Source organism: Heptranchias perlo, chromosome 1 (genome assembly GCF_035084215.1).
Source record: "Heptranchias perlo isolate sHepPer1 chromosome 1, sHepPer1.hap1, whole genome shotgun sequence".
Lineage (NCBI taxonomy): Eukaryota > Metazoa > Chordata > Chondrichthyes > Hexanchiformes > Hexanchidae > Heptranchias > Heptranchias perlo.
In genome coordinates, this window is record NC_090325.1 from 138890548 (window position 1) to 138914933 (window position 24386).

The following is a 24386-nucleotide window of genomic DNA, read 5'->3' on the forward strand; positions in this document are numbered from 1 at the left end:
TTAGGACAACCTGCCTCTTAAATTTCACTGTTTTTCTCTATTCTAATGCCTCAGGACTCTTTCAATGACCTCTTGGGTTTCTGTAAGTTATTTTCCTCACCGAGATGTGGACCTTTGCCATCCTATTTTCTATGCTTTTTTAAACCATCTCCTTACAACTCACTCCTCTTAAACCTGAGTGGAATCACTCTGGTTCAATTATAGCATCTAAAAATGGGCCATCTCTTGACCTTTGGGTGTTTATAGTTCTGAAGTTTCAGCATGCTCTGTCTCTTAAAAACTGTCGTTCATACACACACCGGGACATGACCTCACCACCTCCCCCATTTCCTATTAACACAACCCTCTTGCTAAATGTTTGGGAGCTTTATGCGAGATGGGATATTGCTTGGCTTTAAACCATATTCTTACAGTTTCTAAAATAAGATTTTGTTCCATTTTGTTGGCTATTTTTGTTCCCTTCTACTTAGGTCATCCTGCACCATTTTAAGAGTAAGAGAGCGGGTTCCTATTCTCTGACAATAATACTCTGAAACCAGAAAATCAGAGATAAGAAAGTGTGTTATTCAACCTGTAACTTTCCTTCATTTGCGATGCTAATTTTCCTTTATTTGCTGTGCAGAAAGACTACGCCCTTGTCTGTCTATTGCTTTTCTCACAGCCCTGCTGAGATTTGGAAATCAACATGCAGGAAATCATAGGTTTAATGGGGAAACTAATGAAAAGCACCTTAAAAAGATTATAGGAGTCTGGTGGATATTTATTTTCACAACAATGATATTGTTAAAAAGGGTACGTTTCCCATAGTCTCAATGAGCAATTTCAGTTATTTGGAGGTTTTTCTCACAAAGAATTTATTAATAAGGGAATATGTGCCTGGAGGGAATGTAAGAAAAGCACTATACAAACTTCTGCATTATTAAACCTTATGTTAAAGTAAAATATACGTTAGTTAGCTGTGAATAAAGGGCTTGCTGTCTTTATCAAACAAGCTTTTTACGACCTTATAAAAGAGCAGGCCTCTGTGGCTGCGTACACTGCGGAATGTCCAGTTCTTCTCCCAAAGTACTTTGTCTAATAAACTGCATGTTGAATCTTTAAGTCTGACTCCGAGTGGTGATTTTCCCACAACAAATTGGCATAGTCGGCAGGATCTCACTGCTGGTGAGTTGATCGGTTGGCCTTGATCAGCGAACTGGAGTAGAGATTATTGAACTGTGGAAGTCAGACTGAGCCAACAATGCAGTTAAAAATGGGGGAAAGTTGGTGGAAGTTATGAGACTGTTGGGTATAAACAGGAACTGATTGCTTGTGCTGATTGATTAAGGACAAGGAAGTGCCTGTCTCAAACGTGCAGCCTTAGACCGGTTGTTAAGAGGGGAAATCCCACACGCGATGGTCAGGACCATGATTTGGGCGTAGAGGCACAAGGGCACTTAGGATTGTGAAGCACAAGTAGTCAGGACCATCCAGCATCAAACTCTGTAGTGGCGAACAAATGCAGAGACAATTAGAGCATAAGTTATTTCACGATGTGTACTGTCTGAAGTTTTAATGTCTGAAGTTTTAAGCAGTGCGGTAAGAATACGGTAAGGAGCTGACCACCCTGACCTAGAGCCGGACTCCGGTGGAGAACACGTTACCAAAACGGTAATCATGACCGTGAGTATAAGTAGAAGTTTAAGTTAGATCCGGTGGTTTAACACGTTACCGAGTGGGTAATTGTGACCGGGAGATCCGGTGGTTTAACACGTTACCGAGTGGGTAATTGTGACCGGGAGATCCGGTGGTTTAACACGTTACCGAGTGGGTAATTGTGGCCGGGAGTTGAGTTTAGTGATCCGGTGGTTTAACACGTTACCGAGTGGGTAATTGTGGCCGGGAGTTGAGTTTAGTGATCCGGTGGTTTAACACGTTACCGAGTGGGTAATTGTGGCCGGGAGTTGAGTTTAGTGATCCGGTGGTTTAACACGTTACCGAGTGGATAATTGTGGCCGGGAGTTGAGTTTAGTGATCCGGTGGTTTAACACGTTACCGAGTGGGTAATTGTGGCCGGGAGATCCGGTGGTTTAACACGTTACCGAGTGGGTAATTGTGGCCGGGAGTTGAGTTTAGTGATCCGGTGAGTGGCAGGGATCAAGTAAAGTGAGTGGCAGGGATCAAGTAAAGATGACAAGTGGGGAAACTAAGTGGGGACCTGCGGGTTCCCTCATTGATAAATATATGACAGACAGACACTCGCTGATTAAGCAGATGCAAAGGGATGGCTGGGATGTTTCTCAGACCTTAGAACAACAAAGAAAGTGGGTAGATGGGGAAAAGAAAGACAGAACAAAAAAGGCAGGGGTATTACTAGTCCACCAACTAGCTGGACTAATAGGACAAGTAGGCGCTTCCACTAGAAAGTGGAGCGAAGATAAGGATAAAATTAGGGAATTAGAATCTAGGGTAAGGGAATTAGAAAAAAAAAAGGAATCAATTACAATGTTTAAAAGACAGAGACCCGGAAAAGAAAGTTTCTTTGTTTTTAGTGTACTGTCTCTTTAAAAAGCCTGTCCTTATTGTGAGTGTTTTCTGTCGGGGTTGCGGGCCACACCCCCTTCTTACTGCATCTTACGTGTTTTCTTCTTTTGCGTAATGTATCTGTTTTGTCTTGTGTTCAATTCTGATATTGCTGAATTAAAATTGGAGTTATTGAGGTTAAGTGACCTATTAAATTCTGGTTCTTATAAAATGTGGGCATGTTAAATTCCAGACATGGGATCTTAAAAAAAATTGGCATTTTGAATTTTTATCTTGTGATTGGCTGTGGTTTAAATAAAAGAGTTTGAAGAAAAATTAACGGGACAGATAAAAAAAAGCTATCTGGTATCACCGTGATAAGAAAAGTCGGAAAGCTGGAACAGCTCGGAGAGTTGGTTATATTCATACCCACGAAAAGTATGTAAAAAAAAATGAATTGGACAGCAAATTATAAAACTTACGAAGCAATGTGAAAATTGAGGGGTACCTAAAACAAAAGTTGATATAAACTAAAATGTACGATGGGAGATGTTGTTTCCCGGTATGAATTTTTTATGAAAATTACGTTGACGTATGCTGAGAACGCTGCGTGAATCTGATATCTGGCTCCGTCGTTTTGTTATAAAAAAGTTAACCCCTTCCAAGGACATCTGTTTTCAATTCACCAAGACAAAATGAGGTTTAATTGTAAAAGAAATGATAAAGTGCAGATTTAAAGAATGATCTCTGGTTATAAATTAAACTGATCTTCGAAGCATTTTGTGCTATTGTGATTGATTAAACACTATGATCAAAATATATAGTGTAAAGCAATCCACAAATGTGAGAAGTGAAAAAATCAGTCAAACCTGTGTGAAGAGAAATTTTGAAGGTGAAATGTGGAAACTTAATCTCAAAGGGAGAAGTATCGAATTACTGCTACCATGAGAGCAAGTTAATATTAACCCCTTCCATCCCAAGAAGCCAGACTGTCATGCCAAGAGCAGTTCAAACAGATAGAAATGACCCAATCGGTTGAAAACTGTCTGAGGCTTGCCCAGAACACAGGTTAACATGAGGTAACAATTGGTATAGGTTATATTATTAAAATTGACCCAATTACTCGGAAATGCCAAAGGCTACAATTGACTGAGATATAAGTTTCCACACAGACAATGTTACAGTGAGAAAAAATTGATAAGAAAGGAATGTAAAACAAATCGTATGAAGAGAAAGCATAGGTTGGACAATTGGAAGTCCATTACTTGAGCTATGTACTGACACAGGGTACTAAACGCCTATCAGTTTTACCCCGCCACAGTATGATAAGGAAGTTCGACAAGTTCTGGGGCTATTCAATTTTATTTGAAACTATTCACGAATAGTAGCTCCAATACAAGATCTGACCAAAGAGGGGAGACCTTCCCTGACAAATTATATAACTCGCATTGAGAATGCTAAGAAAACTCAACAATTATATCAACACCTCCTAACTCAAGCGTTAAAACAAAGCACGACATGGAATGGAGGTGGACATCGTAAAAGAGATAGACAAATATGGAGACGTAAAGATCTGTGATAAGTGATATAGCAACTGCCTTTAATACGGGTGCCCCAGTTGTTAACACCATTGAGTTGGACATCTTGAAAACACGGAGATTAGGACTTGGAGTTGGGAATTCCAGTCTGCAGTCCTACGTACATCTGTATGTGGGAGAGACAGTGTTTATTTCAGACAGGTTGCGAGCTCCAGAGAGAGAGAGAGAGAGAGAGGGACTAGGCAATCTCTCTCTCCTGTTTTGTTTTCTGATTTTGTTTCGGGTAAAGGGATTATTCCTTTGGATAAATAAATAATAAATGATGATTTGACAAATTAACCCTTTGGGCTCTCAAGAAGAGCCGCAATGGATTTTCTGTGTTTCTTTTAAAACAGGTGACCCTGGTTTTTGGGACCACGTGAGTGTTGATGGTGCAGGATTACCAAGAGTAGTTCTTTGACATAAAATGGCTTTACAAAGTTACGGTGCAACCTTTGCTGGAGAAATTTGGTGCAGGAAACGATCCAGTGGTGTCAAAAATTTAAGACTTTAGCTGCAGACATCAGCAGATACCAAATGTCACAGCGTGGTGATCTTCTTTTGAAAACATTTTGATTTGTTTTGTTTTAACCCATTTATTGTCTTCCGAGACAGAGTGCTCGAGGTGGGGAGATATGGGAGTTACATCCAAAAGTAATTACGAGCACTTCATCTCTACTATAAAACCACAAAGCCTGGACATAATTTGTTTCTGAAATTGGAATTGATAAGAAAAATTTATATGAGTTGCTGTTCAAGCACTCGAGAAAGAAAAATGTACTTGTAATTTAAGGGGATAATCAAATTATATTTTAAATAAAAGAAGTCCAGTCTAAATGGTTCCTATTGAATGCTGTGTATCAAGGAAGAATTCTTTCGGGAGGGAAGAAAATTTTACATTGACAAGTCCTGTCAGTCTAACAATACTGCTCTCAAGTTGGGATAATTGTGAAATGATAGAAGGGACTCGGGCACAATGTAGTGGGATATTTTGGGAAATGAAAAGCGGTTCAAGAAGAAATTATGTAAAATAAACAAATTTTGGGATATTGGACCGGACTGTAAATATTGTATCGGACAGTAACAATCCTCCAGGACTCATGATAGGTAATATAATGGGTTATGTAAATACCCGAAAAGGCTGTGTATTAAGTGCCAGACCAATGTTGCATGGACTCTATCGTTATTGGTCTAAATGATTATTAAGCCATAATCATGACCAAAAGGGAGGACTGTTAAAGTAAAATCTAAGCTGTTGATTTAAAGTAAAATTTAAGCTGTTGGGTTAAAGGCAAAGATGACCTTAGGCGACTAGTGTGTGCGTGGCTGCGGTCACTGCCCCGAGACCACACTGAAATGCGCCTTGCGCAGACCAACATAACCATAATTAAAGCTTAAACATAACAAATGATGATTAACAAATTAATGTACTGCTAAACAAAATGGATTCTGCTAGACAAGATGGACCCTGTGAAAAGACATTAAAAAAATGCTGACTGAGCACAACGAACTGATAAAAACTACAGAACCAGACTGAATAGACAAAGACCAGACTGTCTTAAAGTTGATAACAGTTGTTTTAATGTGATTGGAGGTCAATTGTTGCTGTGGGGGCCTAATTGGCTAACGTGTGACTAACCAAGGCTAATAATGTAATAGCTGCTGAATGTCTGTACTTGTAACATATAAAAAGCTCAACGACCATTTTAAAATTGAGAAGGTGGCTGCGTACACTGCGGAGTGTCCAGTTCTTCTCCCAAAGTACTTTGTCCAATAAACTGCATGTTGAATCTTTAAGTCTGACTCCGAGTGGTGATTTTCCCACAACAACTTGGATTTCCAGAAAGCTTTTGACAAGGTGCCACATCAAAGGCTACTACACAAAATAAGAGCTCATGGTGTAAGGGGTAACATATTGGCATGGATAAAGGATTGGTTAGCTAACAGGAAACAGAGAGTAGGCATAAATGGGTCATTTTCAGGTTGGCAAGATGTAATGAGTGGAGTGCCACAGGGATCAGTGCTTGGGTCTCAACTATTTACAATCTATATCAATGACTTGGATGAAGGGACCGAATGTATGGTTGCTAAATTTGCTGATGACAAAAAGGTAGGTAGGAAAGTAAGTTGTGAAGAGGACATAAGGAGTCTGCAAAGGGATATAGATAGGTTAAGTGAGTGGGCAAAAATTTGACAGATGGAGTATAATGTGGGAAAATGAGAACTTGTCCACTTTGGCAGGAGGAATAGAAAAGCAATATATTATTTAAATAGGGAGAGATTGCAGAACTCTGATGTAGAGAGGGATCCGGGTGTCCTAGTACATGAATCACAAAAAGTTAGTATGCAGGTACAGCAAGTGATTAGGAAGGCAAATGGAATGTTGTCATTTATTGCAAGGGGAATGGAATATAAAAGTAGAGATGTTTTGCTGCAGTTGTACAGGGCATTGGTGAGACCACATCTAGAATACTGTGTGCAGTTTTGGTCTCCTTATTTAAGAAAGGACATGATTGCTTTAGAGGCGATTCAGAGAAGGTTCACTGGACTGATTCCTGGGATGAGGGGGTTATTTTATGAGGAAAGGTTGGACAAGTTGGGCCTGTATACATTGGAGTTTAGAAGAATGAGAGGTGATCTTATTGAAACATATAAGATCCTGAGGAGACTCGAAGGGGTAGATGCTGAGAGGATGTTTCCCCTTGTGGGAGAGACTAGAACTAGGGGCCACGGTTTACAAATAAGGGGTCTCCCATTTAAGACAGAGATGAGGAGAATTTTTTTCTCTCAGAGGGTCGTGAGTCTGTGGAACACCATTCCCCAGAGAGCAGGATCATTGAATATTTTTAAGGCTGAGTTAGATAGATTCCTGATTAACAAGGGAGTCAAAGGTTATAGTAGGTAGACGGGAAAGTAGGGTTGAGGTCTCAATCAGATCAGCCATGATCTTATCGAATGGCAGAGCAGGCTCGAGGAGCTGAGTGGCCTACTCCTGCTCTTAATTCGTATGTTTGTACGGAAGGGAGGGAGAGTGAAGGGGAGAAGGAGAAAGGAGTGTGGGGTGTGGAAGAGAGGCAATTGGGGAAGGAAGATGAAAATGGAGGAGGACAGGGAGAAGGAAGAAGGATGAGGAGGATCATGCTGAGAAACATGCTTTGATTGGGCGGGGGGGGAATGCCCAGGAAACATATTTAGCATGGAGGGAGGTATTGTATAAGCCTAGCTAATGTGCTTGGCAGGGTGGTAGAAGGGTGAAAATACCATCTGGAGACCACATGTTCTGTGTGGTTCAGCTAAGAGGGGAAAGATCGTGGCTCTGGAAGCAGAGAGACTTTGCGTTCCAAATTCAGTCAGTGAAGGCATGGATGCAGCTGGCTGAAACATTACTGAAAGAGATGCTGGAATGTTATTTTGGGCTTGATGATCCCCTAATTCAAGATCAAGCCTGTCAATATTAATGCTCAGTGGTGAAGTAGAGGAGGAACTTAAAGGAACGAAAATTGGACGAGTTCTATAATGGGTAGTTGGTCCACCCTGCGGTGAAGGTGAAGATTACCTCCAAAGACTCCGAAGTGATGTAATGTATTAGATCACGTTATTATCTGAACCATGTACATGGAAACGGTCTGCATTGCCTGCACATGAGATCAATGCTCCAGAATTATTGTTCTTTTGAAGACTGGGCCCCTGAGATCTGGGTCCCTAGGCTCCTCCGTCAAGGGTGATCATTTCTCCCCTGTCCTTGGAGGAATACCACTATCCCTATCTTCCACTTCCAGATCTTTATTCTCACGAGGGATTCTGACTGTCTAATTTCTCACAAAGGGGTGTATCTATGCTGGTAAATCGCCAAGTTGGAGTTGGTAAAGGTGGATCTGGAAGTGCCTGGTTGGTCATTGGAATGGCTGGCTTCTTCCTCCAAGGCAACCCCTATGATGTGAAAGATAAAAGAGCTTGTTTAGCTGTGTACATGGTGACATTTGTCCTTGAAGAAATAGCAGGTGAGTCTAAAGGAATTGCAATAACTTTAAGAAAGCAAAAGAATCTGAAACTATATACGCTCACCCTTGTCAAGCTTTTGCCAATTTTCTCTTGCAAGTTAATCTCCAACCATGCCATTTCATACAGGCTGTCATGTCCATCTGTCTATTAAATGTAATGCCTTCTCTTCCTCTGGACTCAGGGTTTTCACTGATGGCATGTTCCCCTAATGGTCCTTCTGTGGCTCTGGGTGTATACAATATTTTCCTTTGGAGGAAGAGAAGACAATGTTATAGGCCATTCAATGTCACGAGGACTTCCTCGATATGAGGTCATGCATGTGTGGAAGTGCATGAAGGGATACTTGACCATATTAATGTGGAAGTGCATGAAGGGATACTTGACCATATTAACTCTTTATTAACTCACATAATAGGTTTAGCTACAGCACACAGAGAAGTACAATTGTGTAATTATGTTTAAGCCTTGGTATGTTGATAATTAAGTTAGCTGAACAGGTGCTTAGTACATTCTGGCCTCTCTAGCAGATAAGGGTATTGCTGACTACAAGAATATAATGAGAATACAGTTTCTTGAATGGCCATGTGGCCTTGAGACTGACTTCAGCCCTACTGATAACTAGGACAGGAATGTAGGGAGGAAGGGAATGCTCAGGCCTACGTGCAAAAGTAATAGGTGGCTATGGACGTTCGGGGGGCAGGCTCACTACTTGATTGACCAACTACCTGAGCCAATAAAGAATGTATGTGTACGCCCATATTCTGTAGCAGATGGGCGTTCTTATTGAACTGTATAAACATGAGCGGTTTCACTGACTCGAGGAAGATGTATCCTCAACCATTGTCTTGAGGTGCTCTTCCACTTGTATACAAGTCGGGGTTCAATAAAGTTTCTCTTTGTACTACTTGTTTGGATGTTAATGCATTGTATAGTAATAAGTAATATTAAGTTTCTACACATGCCAATGATAATCAGATATGAAAGGTGCCTTCAAAAGTAAAATACTGCAGATGCTGGAAATCTGAAATAAAAACAGAAAATTCGGGGGAAGCTCAGCAAGTCAGGCCACGTTTGTGGAAAGGTGCCTTGTCACTTTAAAAGAATTGTCCATGAAGATTAGCAGAAGCCCCTGTGGCAGGCAAAATGAGGTGAGAGAGTGGTTTTGAGTAAAGTAGGTGCACGAGTGTTTGGAGCGGTTGCCCTTGGCAAAATTGAATTCCTCTAACGTCCAAATGCTGCAAAAGAGTGTGATAGGTGAGTTTTTTTTTATTCGTTCATGGGATGTGGGCGTTGCAAGGCCAGCATTTATTGCCCATCCCTAATTGCCCTTGAGAAGGTGGTGGTGAGCCGCCTTCTTGAACCGCTGCAATCCGTGTGGTGAAGGTTCTCCCACAGTGCTGTTAGGTAGGGAGTTCCGGGATTTTGACCCAGCGATAATGAAGGAACAGCGATATATTTCCAAGTCGGGATGGTGTGTGACTTGGAGGGAAACGTGCAGGTGGTGTTGTTCCCATGTGCCTGCTGCCCTTGTCCTTTTAGGTGGTAGAGGTCGCGGGTTTGGGAGGTACTGTCGATGAAGCCTTGGCGAGTTGCTGCAGTGCACCCTGTAGATGGTACACACTACAGCCACAATGCGCCGGTGATGAAGGGAGTGAATGTTTAGGGTGGTGGATGGGGTGCCAATCAAGGGGGCTGCTTTGTCCTGGATGGTGTCGAGCTTCTTGAGTGTTGTTGGAGCTGCACTCATCCAGGCAAGTGGAGAGTATTCCATCACACTCCTGACTTGTGCCTTGTAGATGGTGGAAAGGCTTTGGGGAGTCAGGAGGTGAGTCACTTGCCGCAGAATACCCAGCCTCTGACCCGCTCTTGTAGCCACAGTGTTTATGTGGCTGGTCCAGTTAAATTTCTGGTCAATGGTGACCCCCAGGATGGTGGGGGATTCGGCGATGATAATGCAGTTGAATGTCAAGGGGAGGTGGTTAGATTCTCTCTTGTTGGAGATGGTCATTGCCTGGCGCGAATGTTACTTGCCACTTATCAGCCCAAGCCTGGATCCAGGTCTTGCTGGATGCAGGCACAGACTGCTTCATTATCTGAGGGGTTGCAAATGGAACTGAACACTGTGCAATCATCAGTGAACATCCCCATTTCTGACCTTATGATGGAGGGAGGGTCATTGATGAAGCAGCTGAAGATGGTTGGGCCTAGAACACTGCCCTGAGGAACTCCTGCAGCAATATCCTGGGGCTGAGATGATTGGCCTCCAACAACCACTACCATCTTCCTATGTGCTTGGTATGACTCCAGCTGCCTGAGTGGTCGAGGATGTTTATTTTCAGCAGAGCCGACTTACCTTGGCCATCCTTGTGAGTTCATTGAACCTTTCTACATTGTGTGGCAGTTCTTGGGTGGTGGAGGTTACATTGACTGTCTCTGCCACCTCTCTCCAGGCAGACTGCACCACTTTTCTATGGAGCCTCTTGTCCTCAGTGCCCATCAGACGGTCTCTCCTGGCCCTCACTTCTGCCCGCAGCTCCTTCACGAACGCATCATAAAATTTGGAGGCCTTCCAGCTGCTGACATCCCCATAGCTGCTGCTCCTTCTGCCATCTTGCTGAGAAGTGACACGTAAGAAACATAGGGAAAGGAGTAGGCCATTCAGCCCCTCAAGCCTGTTCTGTAATTCAGTAAGATCATGGCTAAACTGTACCTTAACTGAATTTACCCGCCTTTGTTCCATATCCCTCGATTCCCTTACCCAACAAAAATCTATCACTTTCAGTCTTGGAAATCTCAATTGACCCAGCATCAATAGCTTTTTGGGGGACTGAGTTCCAGATTACCACTACCCTTTGTGTGAAAAAGTGCTTCCTGAGTTCACTCCTAATGGCCTAGCTCTAATTTTAAGATTATATCCCCTTGTTCTGGATTTCCCAAACAGAGGAAATAGAGTCTCTGTATCTACCCTATGATTCCCTTTATCATTTTAAACACCTTGATTAGATCACCCTATAGCCGTCAAAATTCAAGGGAATACAAGCCAGGTTTATGCAACCTGTCCTCATAATTTAATCCTTCAAACCCTGGTATCATAGAGCAGTGTAGCCATTTGGGTAAAGATAAGCAGAGTGTCAGGAAGGGACAGAGAGTTTAACAGTAAAAGTGCATCAGTGAATAAGGTGAAATCAGGGAAAAATAGTAAAACGTTAAAATTAAAGGCGCTTTATCTGAATACACAAAGCATTTGTAACAAGACAGACAAATTAATTGCACTAATAGAGATAAATGGGTTTGATCTAGTAGCCATTACTGAGACGTGGTTGCAAGGTGACCAAGTTTGTGAACTAAGTATTCCAGGATACTTTACTTTTCGAAAAGACAGACAAAATGGAAAAGAAGGGAAGGGGTGGGTAGCCCTGATAATAAAGGATGACATAAAGACAACAGTGAGAAAGGATCTTGGCTCGGAAGATCAGGAAGCCGAATCAGTATGGGTGGAGATAAGAAATAACAAGGGGCAGAAAACACTGGTGGGAGTAGTTTATAGGCCCCTCATCAGTAGTTATACCGTTGTACAGAGTATTAATCAAGAAGTAAGAGGAGTTTGTAACAAAGGTAATGCAATAATCGTGGGGGACTTTAATCTTCATATAGACTGGGTAAATCAAATTGGCAAAAGTAGTTTGGAGGACGAATTCATGGAATGCATTCAAGACAGTTTCCCAGAACAATACATCATGGAACCAATCAGGGAACAGGTTATTTTAGATCTTGTCTTTTGTGATGAGACAGGGTTAATTAGTAATCTCATAGTAAGGGATCATCTAGGGAGGAGTGATCATAATATGAAAGAATGTCACATTGAGTTCGAGAGTGACGTACTAAGTTCAAAATTAGAGACTTAAACTTAAACAAAGCCAATTACATAGGTATGAGGGGCGAATTTGCTAAGGTTGATTGGGAAATTAGATTAAAAGATATGACGGTACATAAGCAATGGCGAACATTTAAAGAAATATTTCATAATTCTCAACAAATATACATTCCATTGAGGAAGAATAACTCCATGGGAAAAGTGATCCATCCATGGCTAACTAAAGAAGTTAAGGATAGTATTAGATTAAAAGAAGAGGCTTATAACGTTGCCAAGAGTAGCAAGCCTGAGGATTGGGAGAGTTTTAGAAACCAGCAAAGGATGACCAAAAAATTGATGAAGAGGGAGAAAATAGAATATGAGAGTAAACTAGCAAGTAATATAAAAACGGATTGTAAGAGCTTCTACAAGTATGTGAAAAGGAAGAGAGTAGCGAAAGTAAACATGGGTCTCTTTGAGGCTGAAATAGGAGAAATTATAATGGCGAATAAGGAAATGGCAGAGACGTTAAACAAATATTTTGTATCAATCTTCACAGTAGAAGACACAAAAAACATACCAGAAATAGTGGTAGCAAGGGTCTAATGAGAGTGACGAACTTAAAGTAATTAATATTAGTAAAGAAAAAGTACTGGAGAAATTAATGGGACTAAAAGCCAACAAATTCCCTGGACCTGATGGCCGATGTACTAGGGTTCTAAAAGAGGTGCCTGCAGATATAGTGGATGCATTGGTTGTAATCTTCCAAAATTCTCTAGATTCTAGAATGGTCCCAGCGGATTGGAAGGTAGCAAATGTGACCCCGCTATTCAAGAAAGGAGGGAGAGAGAAAACAGGGAACTACAGGCCAGTTATCCTGACATCAGTAGTCGGAAAAATGCTAGAATCCATTATTAAGGATGTGGTAATGGGGCATTTAGAAAATCATAAGATAATTAGGCAGAGTCGACATGGTTTTATGAAAGGGAAATTACTTTTGACAAGTCTATTAGAGTTTTTTGTGGATGTAACTGGCAGGATAAAAGGGAACCAGTGGATGTAGTATGTTTGGATTTTCAAAAGGCATTCGATAAGGTGCCACACAAAAGGTTGTTACACAAGGGCTCATGGGGTTGGGGGTAATATATTAGCATGGATAGAGGATTAGTCAACAGACAGAAAACATAGAGTAGGAATAAATGGGTCATTTTCAGGTTGGCAGGTTGTAACTAGTGGGGTGCCGCAAGGATCAGTGCTGGGGACTCAGCTATTTACCATCTATATTAATGACTTAGATGAAGGGACCAAGTATAATGTATCCAAGTTTGCTGATGATACAAAGCTTGGTGGGAAAGTAAGCTGTGAGGAGGACACAAAGAGTCTGCAAAGGGATAAAAACAGGTTAAGTGAGTGGGCAAGAAAGTGGCAGATGGAGTATAATGTGGGGAAATGTGAGGTTATTCATTTTGGTATGAATAGAAAAACAGAATATTTTTTAAATGGTGAGAAACTATTAAATGTTGCTGTTCAGAGAGGATTGGGTGTCCTTGTCCATGAAATACAGAAAGTTAACATGCAGATACAGCAAGCAATTGGGAAGGCAAATATGTTGGCCTTTACTGCAAGGGCGTTGGAGTACAAGAGTAAGGAAGTCTTACTACAATTATACAGGGCTAGGGTGAGACCACACCTGGAGTACTCTGTACAGTTTTGGTCTCCTTACCTAAGGAAGGATATACTTGCCTTAGAGGGTGTGCAACAAAGGTTCACTAGACTGATTCCTGGGATGAGAGGGTTGTCCTATGAGGAGCAACAGATTACAAAATGAGTATTAGCAGAACTGATAATGAACCTGAAGGAGTTATTTGTACAGTTACACGGGCTGCTTTTTCTGAAGTAGGCTGGCTGGAGAGTCAAGAACTAGGGGACATAGTCTCAGGATAAGGGGTCCCTTTAGGACTGAGATGAGGAGAAATTTCTTCACTCAGAGGGGTGTGAATCTTTGGAATTCTCTACCCCAAAGGACTGTGGATGCTGATTCGTTGAGTATATTCAAGACTCAGATCGATAAATTTTTTGACTCTAAGGGAATCAAGGGATATCGGGATCGGGCAGAAAAGTGGAGTTGAGATCAAAGATCAACCATGATCTTGTTGAATGGTGGAGCAGGCTCAAGGGACCATTTGGCCTACTCTTGCTCCTATTTCTTATGTTCTTATCATTCTGGTGAATCTGCGCTGTTTCCTTTCCAAGGTTAACATACCTTTCCTGAGGTTCAGTGCCCAAAACTAAATGCAGTACTCCAGATGATGCGATGTTGCGCTTTAACTGGGTGCTCCAGAACCATATTTCTCTCCCGTGCTCCCAGCGGTGGTAAGCCAATGAAGGTCAGTTATCTGGCTTGCAAATTGCTATGCAAGGCTAATGAAGGTTCTGGGAGGAAATAGCAGCAGGTGGTTGTATGTTGGCAGGTGTTACGATCACCCCACCTCAAACCCACTGATGGAACATTTTAAAAGAAAAACTTTCAGAAAAAGCAGCCCATATAACTGTACAAATAACTCCTACAGGTTCAGGTTCATTATCAGTTCTGCTAATACTCATTTTATAATCTGAGGAACAGCTAGTAATATTTAAAGTTGCTATCAAAGCTCAACCATTTTTGATACATCACGGTGGCCAGATCTGGGTTGGTCCTAATTAGAAGTATCAGCAAAAAACATTTAGTGTTAGTCCCCAAATGTCCTGTCAGACTAATTCTCAAACAACAGTCCTTGCCCCAGAAGGTGTTGGCATAGGTAATGGGTGACAGGGACAGATGATGAAGCCAGTGCAGTATTGCTTCCTGAAACCTGATACACTTTCCTGCTTACTCTTTGCTCTTTCCTCTCTCAGCCATAACATTGCCAACTCTGATTGGATTTATTCCTGGAGATCTCATCACATGATATCCAACCTCCAACCCTTTACCCCCATTCTCCCACGATTAGTTGCACCTGCATTGCATTGCCTTCCCACGCCAAATGGAAAGTGAACAGACTCTTCATTGCCTTTTTTTTTTCCTTTTTTTTTATCAGAGCAACAAACCACTCCAACTAACACCAGCACCGGGAACAAACCTCTCACTACAAAATCCCCCATGATACCAAACAACTCAACGATCACTTTATCCACCAACCAGCACCTTTTTTTTTTGTGTTTTTAGGCCCCCCTTTTATAAGGGGGGGTGTAGGGTGTGCTTAAATACTAAAAACCAAATAAAATGAAACCAGGTATCAAATTAAAATTTTATTTTCCTCGTTCAGAATGCACTCCAGCCCCTGCGGTGCCCACCGGTCGCGGAAAGCCTCAAGTGTACCGGCAGACACCGCGTGCTCCATCTCCAGGGCCACCCGGGCGCGGAGCATTCCATGGAAGAGAGGCAGACAGTCCGAGCGACCGCCCCCACGAGCAACCTGGACCTGTGGATGGCCACCTTGGACAGGCCCAGGAGCAGGCCCACGAGGATGTCCACCGACCTGCCCGCCCCCCTCCTCACCGGGCGGCCAAAGATCAGGAGCGTGGGACTGAAGTGCAGCCAGAACCTGAGGAGCAGCCCCTCCAAATAATCAAACAGGGGCTGCAGTCTCTCACACCCCGTGAACAAATGAAACACGGACTCATCCAGGCCGCAGAAATTGCAGGCGGCCTGGGAGTCCGTAAAATGGCGTAAACGCCTGTTGCACGCGACTGCTCCGTGCAACACTCTCCACCCCAGAACCCCGATGTGACACGGGAGGTTCCCTGAGTAGAGAGCCCCCCACTGGGGACCCCCGTCTCCTCCGGACGGCAGGATGGTACGCCAGGGCGTGTCCGGGCAAGAGACGAGGGCAAGGAAGTGGAGAGTGTGCAGGAGCAGCCCGTACAGGAAATCCCTCCGCGCGGAGGGAATTTCCGAGAGACGGCTCAAGTTGTGAGGCGCAGCCCTCCGAGGGAGGTTTCGGGGCCTGGCGCCGATGAGGAATTCCGTCCGACCGGGGGTCAGATCGGACGGGATGGCTCCACACCCCGAGTGGAGTCAGGGCCGAGCGCCGATTTCAACGCCCGGATGGCGGCGGCCGCGTCCCCAGCACGCCATGAGGACATCCGTGCGGCAAGCGCCCACGGCTCCAACCAACCCGACCCTCCGCCATCCAGGACGTCCCTGACTCTGGTTACCCGACCGGCCACGGCCATCTGCTCCGTCAGCCGCGAGCGGCCGAAGCCGACATCGCGGAGGAACGGATTCCCGAGCAGCGGCTCCTGCAGGACGGCCGCTACCCCCGACGGGCGAGAGCACCGGCTAGAGGCAACCATGTTCCAGACCCTGAGCAGATCCTGGTAAAAGACAGGCAGCTCCCGCAAAGATGTGCGGCCGCCCAGCAGCGAGACGAACAGGAGCTGCGTGTCGTAGTTCAGGCCATGCACCTGGCGGAAAAAGTACGTCGCCAGCGCACGCCATCTAAGAGGACGCTCAACGTACAGGTATCGCTGCAGCGACCGAAGGCGGAAAGTTGCCATCTGGGTGCGGACGCACACCAGCCCCTGACCGCCCTCCCTAAACGGGAGACTCAGGACCGCGGCAGCGACCCAGTGCATCCCTTTGGCCCAGAAGAAGTCGACAAACTTCTTCTGAATCTTGGCGACAAACTCAGGGGGAGGGGGGGTGGTCAAAGTGACCAACCGGTACCACAACATGGCGGCCACCAGCTGGTTTATGACCAGCACACGACCCCTGTAGGATAACACTCGGAGCAGTCCTGTCCAGCGCGCCAGGCGAGCGGCGACTTTGGCCTCCAGCTCTTCCCAGTTCGCCGGCCAGGCTTCCTCGGCAGGGCCGAGGTAGACTCCCAGGTACCGGAGGTGCGTGGTACTCCAGGCGAAAGGCCTGAGCTCCTCCGGCAGGGAGTCCACCTGCCACTGACCCACCAGGAGTCCGGAACATTTCTCCCAGTTGATCCTTGCGGAGGACGCGGCAGAGTATACCTCTTGGCACTCGCGCATCCTCCGCAAGTCAAGGGGGTCGGTGACCATGAGGAGCACGTCGTCGGCGTAAGCCGAAAGGACGACCTCCACGTCCGGCTCGCGCACAGCCAGTCCCGACAGCCTCTTTCGCAAAAGGCGCAGGAAAGGCTCCACGCAGACGGTGTATAATTGGCCGGACATGGGGCACACCTGACGCACTCCTCTCCCGAAGCGAAGGGGCGCCGTCAAGGATCCGTTAACCTTAATCAGACACTCCACGGCGGCGTACAGAAGTCGGATCCGGGCGACGAAATGCGACCCGAACCCGAAAGCGCGCAGAGTCCCGAATAAGTACTCGTGATCCACCCTGTCGAACGCCTTCTCCTGATCCAAGGAAAGGAAGGCGACCGACAGACCAGCTCTCTGGGAATGGTGGATCAGGTCCCGGACCAGGTGGATGTTATCCTGGATCTTTCGGCCCGGGACCGTGTAGGACTGGTCGGGGTGGATCATGTGGGCCAGCACGGCGCCGAGGTGAGCAGACATCGCCTTGGCAAAGACCTGATAATCCGTGCTGAGGAGGGAGACCGGGCGCCAGTTTTTAAGGTTGCAGAGATCCCCCTTCTTAGGCAGCAGGACCACGACCGCCCTGCGCCACGAAAGGGGCATCTCCCCGGTCGCCAGACATTCCCCCAGGACCCGCGCGTAGTCGCCCCCCCCCAGGACGTCCCAGAAGGCCCTGAGCATTGCCTTTCAGTCTTTTTTCCCCATCTCTAATATTTTGTAACTAATAAATTAAAGTGTTCAAAGAAAATGAAAGAAACAAATACCCATTTTATGGTGCCCCTATGATTTTTCTCCCCGGCTACAAGGAGCAGTGTCCAGGAGATTAACCATTAACTCTGTCCGCTGTTGGATCTTCCGCTCGCTTTGACCCCGGGTCTGATTACAGCCACCTCCACCTATCCCCAGCTTGTGGCAAAATAGCGACTCCGCTTTTGAACTCAGGGACAGCGGGGGCGAGAAATCTGTCGTTTTGAGCACTCCAGTTCACCCGTATATCCCGTCGACGGCCGTGTCGCTGTAGTTGGCGGGCAGGAATGATACTGTGACGGGGCTTCTCTTTCTCGTTTCCTTAACTCCCTCTCCTAATAGCCGCCAAAGTTCGAGGGTTGATCTCGCGGTAATGAGCGACAGGCGCGCGGTTTGCTGGGTGTCCGGCGGAGAAAAGTGACGGTTTTTGCCCGAAATTCGAACTGCTTTCGGAAGCGGCACGAGCTTCTGCCGGCAGTGAGCGCGAGCCGCAGCCATGGTGGAGGTGGGGTGTTGTTTGTTTTGAATGTGAATATAATATAATATAATATAAAAGTTTGTGGTTCTCTTGGTTGCCCTGGGGCTACGGGCCTAGCTCTGTAAGCGCAGCGTGAGCTGCCATTAATAAGAGGGTCTGAGAGCTTCGGCAACTACCCGGTGTTGCTGCTCGCCGTGCACAGAAAAGTAATAAGGAAGTAAAAGGGCTACTTTCAACATCTTGGACAGGGAAAAGAAAGGGGGGAGTTTTTACTGTTAAAGATGAAAGCCTCCCCATTGTACAATCAAAAATAAAATGCATATTGATTGAGTGCAATATATATTTCTCCCTCTTCCCCTGCCCCCTCTGCTTGTTGCTGGTCCACTCTAATACCGACACAGATGGCGAGATGTCCTGGATGCAGTGGGGCTACTGCAATGAATCGCACTAATACTCTGTAAGCTGGTCGCATAGCCGTGTACCTTTGAACCAAAGGCTCTCCGTTTTAAACAATTTTTTTGTGTTTATGGACATTTTACAACTGCTTTTTCATTTGCCTGCCCTTTGCAAGTTAAGATTTGTGTGACTGAACATTGGTCATGCCACCATGTATCATAGAATGATTACGGCATAGAAGGAGGTAGACGGGCCCGTTGAGCCTGTGCCAGCGCTCTGCAAGAGTAATCTCGCTAGTCCCACTCCCCCGTCCTTTCCCTGTAGCCCTGCAATTTTTTTTCCCTTAAAGTATTTATCCAATTTGCTTTTGAAAGCCATGATTGAATCTGTCACAGGTAGTGCATTCCAGATCTTAACCACTTGCTGCGTTTTTAAAAAAAAAATTTTCCTCCTTTCGCCTTTGGTCCTTTTTCCAATCACCTTAAATCGGTGTCCTCTGGTTCTTTACCCTTCAGCCAGTGGGAATGTTTTCTCTCTATCTACTCTGTCCATACCCCTCATGATTTTGAACACTTCTATCAAATCTGCTGTCAACCTTCTCTGCTCTAAGAACAACCCCAGCTTCTCCAGTCTATCCATGTAACTGAAGTCCTACATCCCTGGAACTATTCTAGTAAATCTTTTCTGTACCCTCTAAGGCCTTCACATCTTTCCTAAAGTGCGGTGCCCAGAATTGGACACACTACTCCAGTTGTGGCTGTACCAGTGTTTTATAAAGGTACATCATAACTTCCTTGCTTTTGTACTCTATGCCTCTATAAAGCCCATGATGTGGAGATGCCGGTGATGGACTGGGGTGGACAAATGTAAGGAATCTTACAACACCAGGTTATAGTCCAACAGTTTTATTTGAAAATCACAAGCTTTTGGAGGCTTTCTCCTTCGTCAGGTGAAGTGTGGGATTCCATGAAGGTTACCGCATATATAGTCAGAGAGCAATGCCTGGTGATTACAGATAATCTTTCCAACTGCCTGTTGTCAAGGCAATCAGTGTTCAGACAGAGAGATATTACATACAGGACCACCGAATATACAAACGGCCAGAACAAAAGACAGACAGACAGAGAGAGAGAGAGAGAAACATCCGAAAGGAAGAGAGAGAGAGAATGACTATATATGCGGTAACCTTCATAGAATCCCACACTTCACCTGACAAAGGAGAAAGCCTCCGAAAGCTTGTGATTTTCAAATAAAACTGTTGGACTATAACCTGGTGCTGTAAGATTCCTTACATCTATAAAGCCCAGTTTCCTGTATGCTTTTTTTAAAATCCACTTTCTCAAACTGCCCTGACACCTTCAACGACCTGTGCACATATACCCCCAGGTCTCTGTTCCTGCACCCCCTTTAGAATTGTACCCTTTAGTTTATATTGTCTCTTCTAGTTCTTCCTACCAAAATGTATCACCTCGCACTTTTCTGTGTTAAATTTCATCGGCCATGTGTCCGCCCATTCCACCAGCTTGCCTTTGGACTCTTGAAGTCTATCATTATCCTCCTTGCTGTTCACTATACTTCCAAGTTTTGTGTCATCTGCAAATTTTGAAATTATGCCTCGTACGTCCAAGTCATTAATATATATCAAGAAAAGCAGTAGTTCTAGTACTGACCCCTGGGAAACATCACTGTATACCTTCCTCCAGTCAAAAAAACAACTGTTCACCACTACTCTCTGTTTCCTGTCACTTAGCTAATTTCGTATCCATGCTGCTACTGCCCCACATCCATGTAAATGTGGTAAGACTTGGAAAATTGGGACTGTTTTTGTTAAAATAGAGATTATGGGGCTATTTGATTAGAGGTATTTAAAAATTATAAAGGGTTGGGACAGAATAGATGGAAACCGACTGTTTCCATGCTTGAAGGGTCTAGAACGAGGGGATGTAGATATAAGATCAAATGTAAGTGATTTAGAAAGGAGAAACTTTTTTTTACACAAGGTTGTGAGGCTGTGTAATGCACTACAGAAAGTAGTGATTGAGGGAGAGACCATGTCAACATTTAAGAATAGGTTGGATGGTTGAAGAGGATGAAGGACTATGGGAACGGGGACAGGCAGATGGGATTAGGACTAATCATCGTGTGGAAGATAAACACCAACATGGACCAGTTAGGAAGAGAAGGCTGTTTCTGTGTAATTTCTATGTAATTCTATGACTGAATATTAGGTGAAGATTTACTGCTCTTTCTCTTTTTCCACCCCCCCCCCCCCCCAAAAAAAAACTCCAGGATTCTGACATTGTTATGAATATGTAATGCACTTAGGTGCTACTCGTCATTGGGGAAAGTGGAATTTTCATAAACAGGTTCTGCTACTTGCTCTCAGACATGGAGACCCGGGGAAAGTTAATTAGAGGTGGTACTCCCTCATGTTCTGAAATTGGCCTATTACCAGTATAAATTGATGGATTTTCAAGTGCTTTGACAGTATTTGGAGAGGTTGTAAAATGCAACTATCCCATTGCTTATTCACTAACATTAAAAATGCAATTGCCATTTGAATGCTGAGCTGTGTGCAGCTTGTAATCAGATGTATGTAGAACTTTACTTTGTCTGACCATGATGCGAGGTGGAGCTGGAAATATCTGCAGTATAACAACAGTTTGAGTTTTAGGACCAAAGTGCTTCTGAATTTCAAAAAGGAATCAGATGAATAATCAAAGGGAAAAGATTTAGAGGGCTATGGGGAAAGAGCAGGGGAATGGGACTAATTGATAGGTCTTTCAAAGAGCTGGTACAGGCACGATGGGTCAAATGGCCGCTTCCTGTGCTGTACCTACAATGATACAATGAATTTTAGCTTGTGGCTTCTAGCCATGAGCGTATTAATATTTTGCTGTTGAGCTACTCTAATAAATTCTACGCTATAAACAAAGAAGTTAAACATCCAGTGAAGGATGTGACATAACACGTGACATAAATGTGGCCATAAACTATAGGCCTAATAGGAAATGAGAGTACCCATAGTAAAAAGGATGATGAGGTGACAGCGCGAATGTGCATTTAATTTTATGTTATATGTTGCAGTAAAGTCCAACAGTTTTGCAGGTTTTCTTCAATTTTTTTAACCAATTTTATATAAAAATAATTTTAGACAAAGTATGAAATGGAACTTTATCATTTTAAGTTCACATTTGACATGCAAAGCTTGCTGTTTCGAAGTGGGGCCCATTTCAGAATTTTTCATAATTATATATGGTTTCCTCTGACTCCCTTGAATCAAGCTCATATGCGAAGTAAAGCTCCCTTTGGCTCTACCCCAGCAATGTTCCTTAATAACAACAACTTGGATTTATATAGCCCAACCTCGCATACAGAAAGATGGCTTAGGGCACATTATAATAAGAAGGAAAGGAATGCAGTGAACACCAAACATGGCGAAATCGGAGGGAAATGGAAATACTAAAATGGGGATCTGACAGAATGGTTGAAGAGAAGGGTTTTTAAAATCAAGGGAAGATAGCAAAATAGAAGGGACTGGATAGAGAATCCCAGAGAGCAGGAGAGTAATGGCAAAATTAGTGGCTACCGATGGAATTGAGGGGCAAGATGAAGTCTGGTGTTAAGAGGAGCGAAAGGTACATACAGGAAAGTAAGGCACCAATGTTCCACACTTCCTGACGTAACTTAAGTTGGCAGTCTGGAAGGTTGATAAACTCGAGGACTGAGGTTTGGAACTGCTTATGATCTGAAGAGGATGGCGTCAATTTTGTCAGCGTTCATCTGGAAAAAGTTTTGGCTCATCCAGGTCTTTATCAGGCAGGAAATTTGAGAGTTTGTCAATAATCATTGGGTCAATAGATAAGGCAGCAGGATGGCATACATGTCAAAACTGACACTACTTATGGATAATGTGGACATTGAAAAGGAGGGACCGAGAATGGATCTTTTGGAGTACAGTAGAGATCACTGAGCAGATAAGAAACTAATGGCAGTGGTGTAGTGCCTGCATTGTGTCCGCTAAGAGCAGAACTGGAAAAGAGCGCTGCGCTGGAGGTGGATTGCAGACTATTGGAGGAAGATGGAGTGGTCTGTTGAAGATAGCAGAGTGGTTGAGGAGGATGAGGAGAGGTAGGGAGTTATGGTCACAGTGGCACAAGATGTAAGTTGTGAGGAGGATGCAGAGGGATATTGACAAGTTAAGTGAGTGGGCAAGAAGGTGGCAGATGGAGTAGAATGTGGGGAAATGTGAGGCTATTTACTTTAGTAGGAAAAATTGAATATTTTTTATATAGTGAGAAACTATTAAGTGTTGGTGTTCAGAGGGACTTGGGTGTCCTTGTACATGAAACACAGAAAGTTAACATGCAGGTACAGCAAGCAATTAGGAAGGCAAATAGTATGCTGGCCTTTATTGCAAGGGGGTTGGAGTAAGGAAGTCTTGCTGCAATTGTACAGGGCTTTGGTGAGACCACACCTGGAGTACTGTGTACAGTTTTGGTCTCCTTACCTAAGGAAGGGATATACTTGCCTTAGACGCGGTGCAATGAAGGTTTGCCAGGTTGATTCCTGGGATGGAGAGGGTTGTCCTATGAGGAAAGATTGAGTAGAATGGGCCGATACTCTCGAGTTTAGAAGAATGAGAGGTGATCTCATTGAAACATATAAGATTCTGAGGGGGCTTGACAGGCTAGATGCTGAAAGGATGATTCCCCTGGTTGGAGAGTCTAGAACTAGGGGACATGGGGCCAGAACTTTCACAGAGCACCGTGGCAACGATCGCTGCAGCTCCTGTGAAATAAATTTATGAATGTACTTACTGTGGGCTCTGTGGCGTCGACTTGCGTGATTTTGAACTTTTAAAGAATTGTGCGCTATCAAACCAGCCTCTGAACAGTGTAAATTGATTTGCATGGAAATATGTGAGAATAGAAGATACGCCCACAAAATCTGAAAGGAAGAGAAGTCACGCCCAGACTTCATTTAAAGTTAGTGTTCTGGAGGTCATTGTAAACAAAAATTTTATTTTTTAATAAAAAGCCAAAGAAATAATTAAATTAAAGAGCAAAAGGGAAAAGTTTTAAAAAAAAAATAATTTTTAATTTTTTTTCAATGACCAAAACCTATTAAAATAAGGAGTAATATGAGACTCCACATTTTTAAAATTAAAATCTTAGTTGTTTGGCAGTCATTGAGTTATCATGCTTTTAAAGATCAGTTTAGACCTTGTATTTTTTAGCATACCTTTTGGTGACGTAATTAGTTACTTTCCAGCTGGGTGGATGAGCAAGTTTGCAATTTTTCAGCGATTTCGTTGATTGTAGAGTGCGATGGCCCTTCGCAGCTGTCAAATCGCTGGCAAACCATTCGGAGCAAGTACAGGATTTCCGGGTTTTAGTGCACATGTGCAACCGCGAGATCTTGCTCCTTCGATTCGCCATTAAAATCGGCTATTATTTCGGGAGCAATTTCTGGCTCATGATCTCCGGGTAAGGGGTTGGACATTTAGAACTGAGATGAGAAATTTCTTCACTTGGAGGGTGGCGAATCTTTGAAATTCTCTACCCTAGGGGACTGTGGATGCTCAGTCGTTGAGAAAATTCAAGATTGAGATTGATAGATTTTTGGACTCTAAAGGAATCAAGGGATATGGAGATTGGGTGGGAAAGTGGAGTTGAGCTCAAAGATCAGCCATGCTCTTAGTGAATGGCAGAGCAGGCTTAAGGGGCCACCTACTCCTGCTCCTATTTCTTATGTTCTTATTTGAGGTTGCTGGGGATTT

The 24386-nt window shown here is 43.9% G+C and overlaps 1 protein-coding gene across 1 annotated transcript in view; it reads left to right on the plus strand.

Moving 5' to 3' along the window:
* The first annotated feature begins 18079 nt into the window (after nt 1-18079).
* plrg1 (pleiotropic regulator 1) overlaps nt 18080-24386 on the plus strand; it is a 48262-nt gene continuing 41955 nt past the window's right edge. The window contains exon 1 of the mRNA XM_067991680.1: nt 18080-18235. Coding sequence (XP_067847781.1) covers nt 18227-18235 — 9 coding nt within the window. The 5' untranslated portion in view covers nt 18080-18226. The remainder of the gene's footprint in view (nt 18236-24386) is intronic.